This window comes from Bison bison, unplaced genomic scaffold, assembly GCF_000754665.1.
Source record: "Bison bison bison isolate TAMUID 2011002044 unplaced genomic scaffold, Bison_UMD1.0 scf7180017860862, whole genome shotgun sequence".
Classification (NCBI taxonomy): domain Eukaryota; kingdom Metazoa; phylum Chordata; class Mammalia; order Artiodactyla; family Bovidae; genus Bison; species Bison bison.
The window spans coordinates 13272-20135 of record NW_011491434.1 but is presented as its reverse complement, the minus strand read 5'-3'; the positions used below and the strand labels follow the sequence as shown (position 1 = coordinate 20135).

Here is a 6864-nt window from a genome sequence, read left to right as displayed (position 1 = left end):
CTTTGCTCGGGCCCCACCCGCCCCTCACCTGGGCAGCGCCTCCCTGCCGTTCGAGGCCTTTCCCTGACACTGCCCCCGCCTCGGGTCAGCTTTGCTTGTTTCTCCTCCCCTGTGCCCTCTGCCCTGGGCGTCCTGCTGCCGTTGAGTTTTTCCTTTTCCCTGGTGTCTCCGAGGGCTGTCACTGCGCCGGCTGAATTAGATCCTGGCAGGATTTACCTTGTTACAGTGAATCTGGGTTGCCTCTCCCTGAGCCAGAAATCCACGGATTTGGGTGATGTATTTATTACTCACCTAGTATAGAAGACAAGGCCGGGCCAGCTTTGGCCAAATGCAGAAATCAGGCCATGTGCTTTCACGCCCCAGGCAGGGTGGATGAAGTGGTTAGGCTCTTTAGGCCTCAGAGCTGAGCTCCTGAAGCCAGAGCTGCTTGCGCTTTGGCTGGTAGTTCTTTTTTGGGGTCCATTTTGCTCAGTCAAAAGTGACAACTTTATGGCTTTCTCAGAATTTAAGAATTGATCTTCTCTTTTTTTAGTGGGGGAATAACTTTTTTATGTTTTGGCTGTGCGGCATGTGGGAACCTAATTCCCTGACCAGGGATCAAACCCGAGCCCCTGGCAGTGGAAGCTTGGAGTCTTAACCACTGGACCACAGGGAAGTCCCCCCAGACATCACAGGAGAGTTACATCCCAGTGATGCGTACTGGGAAAGAGGGACGACAGACCCGCTTTCTTCGTCACGGACCTTGGATGGCAGTGAGACAGGCTGGGAAGGAGAAATTTAAACAGTACAGCGTTCGTGGGTGTTGTGGAGAGAGTCCACGCAGGCCGAGGGTCTAGCAGGAGGGGCTGACCTGAGGCGGTAGGGTCAGAGCAAGGGGGAAACCGAAAGGGCAGCCCGGGTGGGGCCGGCAGTGTCAGGGGTGTGGCTCTGCAGAGGCAGCTCACATTGGATGGTCAGAGGAAGGAAGCGGGGTGCCAGGGAAGGAGTTTGCAGTCAGGAAGTGACCTGGGCCGTTACCGCAATCCAGGTCACGATGATGACGGCTGATGAGTTGTCCGTCCGTCCGTGTGTCCGTCTGTTGTAGAGACATTACGTAGACTGACTGACACAGACTGAGGGACAGCTGTGGTTTGGAGATAAGTTGCTGCTGGGAGGGGTAACGGGGAAGAGAAAGGAAGAGACAGGGTGACTTGGTGTATTTGCAGCTGTCTGTCCTCTGGATTATCTTGTACTTTTGTCTTTTGAGTTGTTCTATTCGTTTCTGTCTTGGATCTTACGTTTAAACACAAAAGGTGTGTCAGTGGCTTTTGACTTTTCAATGACAGATTTTAAAGGGTTCTTTTTCCACACATGGTGCAACTTTCACATTAAAAACTGTGATAAACAGAATCTTCTCACCTCTGTCTTCCTTGAGTGTAAACGTTTCTAAGACCCTGTTATATTCAGTGTCAGGTAAGCGCTGCTGGGCTTTTGTCTGTTTTAATAGAGGCTGTTTCCAGTTTAACAGCAGAGGTTCAGGCTTCTGACTGGATTCAGTTTAGACACAAAGTACATTTTCCCACGGTTTAGAAAATTGAAAGTGTGCTTTGCATAGGTTGCTTCACTTATAAAATTTTCCAATTGTAGCTTATGTAGCTATATGATGACTGGGAGGAAAACCATGAGAAGCAAAGATGGAAAAAACTGAGGCAACTGACTCACAGAGGAACCTCCCCCACTCCCCACCCCACCCCCTTTTTTTTAACTCAATAGATATTGCTCACAGCACGCTCTGGTAGTACAGATCTGACATTGACTCAGCACTCCCCGTCAGGCTCTTCAGAGCTTCCTGGTTGCTGACTTTAAAGACCAGGTCCTCTGATACAGTCAGCAGCTGTGAGGGCAGAAAGGATGCCCAGCCTCACCTGAGCGCCTGCCCAGAGGGGACACTCAGGCCTGCCTGGCAGAGGCCACGCCTTCTCCCACTGCCGCAAGCTGGGTGTTTAAGGGAGCATTTGGACTTTTGTAATTAGGAGGAGCAGGTAGGAGAGGAGCATTAACTGATTTCAACTAACATAGAATTCAGCACTATGGATAACCTTTGAGTTTCTCCTTACCGGTAGCTTAAATCCCCTAAGTTCAGTTTAGATGGGAACAGAACCGTCGTGACGCCGGATGGAACCTCAGCCAGGCCGGAATTCTGTCCCCTCGGCGCCTAGAGTGCTGACAGCCGTCTGACCTGTGATCTTTCTCGTTTGAGATTCAGGTTCAGAGAACGTTTTATCTAAGAATGATTCTCTTGATCTGAACAGTTGGACTGGATTATTTCTGAGGTTCACTCAGGCAAAAGCGTTTTCCTTCGGATAAGTAAAAGGGGGCAGTGCTTTGTTGGTGGGAATTAAGATTATCCTAGAGTCGGAGCCGAGGTCCTGACCAGCGAGGTGGGGCCGCTAGTCTGGGATGATGGCCGTGCTGAGGCAAAAGGGCCCGGCGGCAAGCTGGGTGGCGCACGGGGCTTCCTTGTCTGGAACAGATTCACCGGGGCCTGGGGGAGAGGCTTCTCTCTGTCTGTGGCATCGTAGTTCTAGCAGGAATTTCAGTGTGTTGAGGCCTACACCGTCCCAGAGCCCAGCACTGGACTCCAGTCTCATCACAGAAGTAAACTGTGGCCTTGCTGACAGGCTCAGCTCCCTGAGAGTGCCATGGATGGCCAGCCGGGGGTCAGGCAGGGCTGGAAGAGAAGGTGCTCTGTGGAGTGGCCATTGAAGGGTGAGGGCTGGTGTGAGAGGTGGAAGGGCTGCTGTGGCTGCTGCGAATGAGGCACCGCAGGCTTGAAGGAAGGATGCTCAGTTGCGACAGGCCTCCGGCACTTGGTACCTGCCTTCAGCAGTGGGAGCGCTCCAGAGTCTTTAAGGAGAGAGTTGTCGTGGTCAGCTTTTACTTTTGGAGCCTGCTCCGGGGTGGGTCAGGGTGGGGAGAGTCTGGAGTGTGGCATGAATTAAGGGCTGTCACGGGAGAAGGGACCGTGAGAAGCTGGACTGAGGTCTCCTGTGTGGGGAATCCAGGAGGAAGCCGCTGGGGCCCCCTGATCTGGGCAGTTTCCTGGAGGTGAGGCAAGAGGTGTGGCCTCAGGCTGATTGGACGGCGCCTCAGGTGAGCGATGAAAGGCAGGGCTGGGGGAGGGATGCGGGTTTGCAGCAGGGAGCCAGGCAGGGCTCGGCTTCTGGGGGCTTGTTAGGGCTAAATAGCCAGATTTGGGTCTGAGCCCAGGTGGAAGCGGCAGGACCCGCAGAGGAGCTGTGGGCGCAGAGTGAGAGCCCGGGGTGCGGGAGCGGGTGCGGAGGCCTGCCCAGGCCCTCTGACTGGACAGCCGTATCGCCGGCCTTCCTGGGGTGGGCTCTTGTACCATTGTCCTGCTTTCCGCCTTTTTGCTGTGAGCTCTTGGATACAGCCACAGGAGTGAGTCTTCCATATCTGTCACCCTGGGGCCTTCGAAAATCTGTCCGGCCAGTTGATTGCTTTGCTGTGTTAGACACTGTTAAAGCTGAAGATGCTTGACCTATGGTTTATGCGTGCAGGCGGCCGGCCCGCGGGCTTTTGAGGCGCGTCCTCCGGCTTTTGCAGGGAGCGCGCTCTGCACCTGGGACCGTGTGTGTGCTGGGTGCCGCTTACAGCCCTGGTCACGGGACGGATGCGGGAGGACGGGGCACAGGGGCTGGCTCCGCTGCTGTGTCCTGCTTCTCTGGGCAGCGGGTCTGTGGTGGTTGCTGTGTCTGAGCCCGCGCCGCCCTGCGTCATCTCTGCGGGGGGCTGGGGTGAAAACGTGAGTTGGAGAGAATGGGGTGGAGGGGCGAGTTGGTGTCGGGGTGTGGCTGGGAGCTTGGTCTCCTGTCACGTGTGGCGATGTCTGCACACGCACTGAGCTAGAAGAAGCCGCCGCGTCGCGCTGGAGAAGCTGTGAGCAGTGCTCCCTCCTCAGGGAAGGGCCTGCTGGTCAGCTTTGTGGGCCCTGAAGCCGTCACGGCCCCCCCCCGCCCCCGCCCCCGCTCGGACCGGCTGTGGGCCGTGGGCCTGCACGCTGTGGTTTGCGGAGCCCTCTGCCAGACTCTGCTGGATTTTCTGTAGTGGAGCTAAGAACCTTGGTGTGCTTGTTTAAGGGTTCTGTGGAAAGTTCTGGCAAGTCCACAGGAAGCTGGTGGACCACGGGGCGCCGGCCCTTTGCAGCAGTGCAGGGAGGGCCTGGCTGGCTGTGGGCAGCCCGCAGGGGGCGCCTCTGGACCCTTGGTGTCCAGCCTCTTTCTGGTTGAGAACCAGCACCTTCGTAAGCCCATCTTCCACGAGGTCTTTCGCGCTCAGCCATGTCTGACTCTCTGCAACCCCATAGACTGCAGCCCGCCAGGCTTCTCTGCCCGTGGCATTCTCCAGGCAAGAATACTGGAGTGGGCTGCCATTTCCTTCTCCAGGAGATCTTCGTGACCCAGGAATCCAACACACATCTGATGCATCTCCTGCGACGCAGACGGGCTCTTTACCGTTGCGCCACCTGGGGAGCTAGTGTTTGGCTTTTTGTGCAGCACCGCTTCGTTGTCCCCTGACCCTTAGCGAAACTTGACCCCATCAGCTTGTTGTGACACATGGATGCCGTGTGCACTCCTTTGCCTTCCAGTCTGCCAGGATGACGTCTGCAGTCTTGGGAGCAGGAGCTTGGTTTCAATTCATCGTCTGTCCCCTGAGCTCTTAGTAGAGCCTGCAGGTCCCTGGGTAGATGGACGTCGTTAGTGTTAACCTCGCTGAAGCTGCTCTGGCGTCCTCAGGCCCTGTACTGTGGGACTCCCTGCTTCTCACTTTGAACAGTGTAGACAGTAAAAACCCTCAGCGGGTCTGCTGTGCAGCTGAGCGCTCTTGGTAGTCTCTGAGGTTTGGGGAAATTTTTCACAGAACCTCTGTGGCCCTTGAGACAGGAGCAGGAGTGTACGTCGGGGGGTTGGGAGTGAGGAGCTAGCCGGGGCTCGGGCCGGTCAGGAGCTGCTGTGGGCTTGTCACAGCATTCATGCGGCCTGCAGGCCTCCTGGCCGGAGTGAGGGCTCTGGGGCCACGTGCCGAGCGCACTCCCCTGGGACGCTGTGAGGAAGCCTCAGACCACGCCGACAGCCGTGGGCGTCAGCGCTTTCTCACCGAGGCCACTCCTGCTGCTTTCTCGGATACATTGGTGCTAAGCAGTTTCCCTCAGTTGTCAGGGTCTTCAAGTAATGAGGCCTTGGAGGTGTTGCATCAGGCTGCTCGCCACCGAGGTGTTCTGACTGCTGTGCAGCACGTCATTGACATCAGAAAGATCTGCGTTTTGCCAAATGACTGTGCTTTGGAGGGTGGTGTGGCAGAGTGTCCTGAGGCCCGTGAGAATGTTGGTGTGTTTAATGCGGGGACCGCAGCTTTACCAGGAACACAGTCCAGGGAGATGACGTGCAGGAGTATGTGATGGCGTCATAGACGGTGACAGGCAGGGCCGTCCAGGCACGGGGGGCTCGCTCGCAGCAGGCTCCCGAGGGCAGGCGCGTGGAGGGGCCACGCTGCAGGAAAACCGCCCCAGCAGGCGCGGGCGGGGGGCGACCAGACACCTTAGGGCAGGGGCTGGAGACTTTTTCTCTTTTGTTTTCCTTTTTTTCTTTTTGCTATTGTAACACGTTGACACTTTTTTTTTTTAAGGAGACCTTTCTATAAACTAGAATGGTTCGGTGTAGGAGGCCATGTTGTGATGTTCTGTGAAACAGCTGTTCAGGTCATTGACTGGGGAGAAGGGGAAGGCCGCCCCCTCTGGGGACACACGGCTGCAGTCGGTGGGTCAGCAGCATGTCCTGCCTTAGCCTCGCCTCGCCTCGCCCCGCTCCGAGACGGCGTGCACAGCCTCACCCCCAGGAGGCGGGGACGCTCACTCGGGGAAGTTACTCAAGTAGCTTGGGCTTCAGAAAAGCTAAGAGCGGGGAATTGCTCACGGCAAAATTGTTTTTCCCCAAACATCACGCATTTGCAACTTTCCAGACGCTCTTTAGGTGGAGGGAGACCTCCACCGTATTCCTCAGGAGGGGGCGGAAGGAGGGGGCTGCTTTTCTGACTCACCCCAGGGGCTTCCCGCCTGCGGGGGCTGGCTCCCGGGAGCCCTGAGCAGGCCAGGGCCGCGGTGCTCAGCGCCTCTGAGCTTGTCTGAAAACGTGGGGCTCAGATGGTGATTCCCATACGAGATGCAGTGTGGTGGTTTTTCTTTTTTTTTCGTAACGCAAGTGCACACTCCCTTGCCAGTTTTTGTATTTTGAGGGCCCTGAGGGGTCTGTCATCTGGGTGCCTGGGGAAGTGTGCAGGACGCCAGCCCCAGGTGAGGGCCAGGAGGAAGAGCGTGTGGTGGTCGTGACGGGCCTCAGGAAGGCGCAGCTGAACTTAATGGGGGTTGTAAAAAGGCCAGGCGTCTGCGTGTGTAAACGAGAGGGGCCGGTGAGACGCGGGCAGAGGCGCCGAGGTCAGGATAGTCGGGAACTCCTGCTGAGCTCGACTCGAGAAAGTCAGTCAGGCACGGGGCCTTCTCGGTGACGATGCGGAGAGGGAGGCAAGTCGTTCCTCACTCACAAAGCTTGGCAGACGCTGGTACCGAGTGAGTCTCCACCCAGAGTGTTTTTTTCTCTCCCTGCAGGTACCCCAGCCCGCCGGTGGGTTCCGTGTCCGCACCAAGCCTGCCCGCCGCGGAGGAGACCCTGGAGTACGTGCGGACTCTGTACGACTTCCCTGGGAACGACGCCGAGGACCTGCCCTTCAAGAAGGGCGAGATCCTGGTGATCGTCGAGAAGCCGGAGGAGCAGTGGTGGAGCGCCCGGAACAAGGACGGCCGGGTGGGGATGA

General features: G+C 57.0%; 1 protein-coding gene across 1 annotated transcript in view; it reads left to right on the top strand.

Moving 5' to 3' along the window:
• The window catches only part of CRKL (v-crk avian sarcoma virus CT10 oncogene homolog-like), a 16853-nt gene that overhangs the window by 1921 nt on the left and 8068 nt on the right, over positions 1 to 6864 (top strand). The window contains exon 2 of the mRNA XM_010832342.1: positions 6659 to 6854. Coding sequence (XP_010830644.1) covers positions 6659 to 6854 — 196 coding nt within the window. The remainder of the gene's footprint in view (positions 1 to 6658; positions 6855 to 6864) is intronic.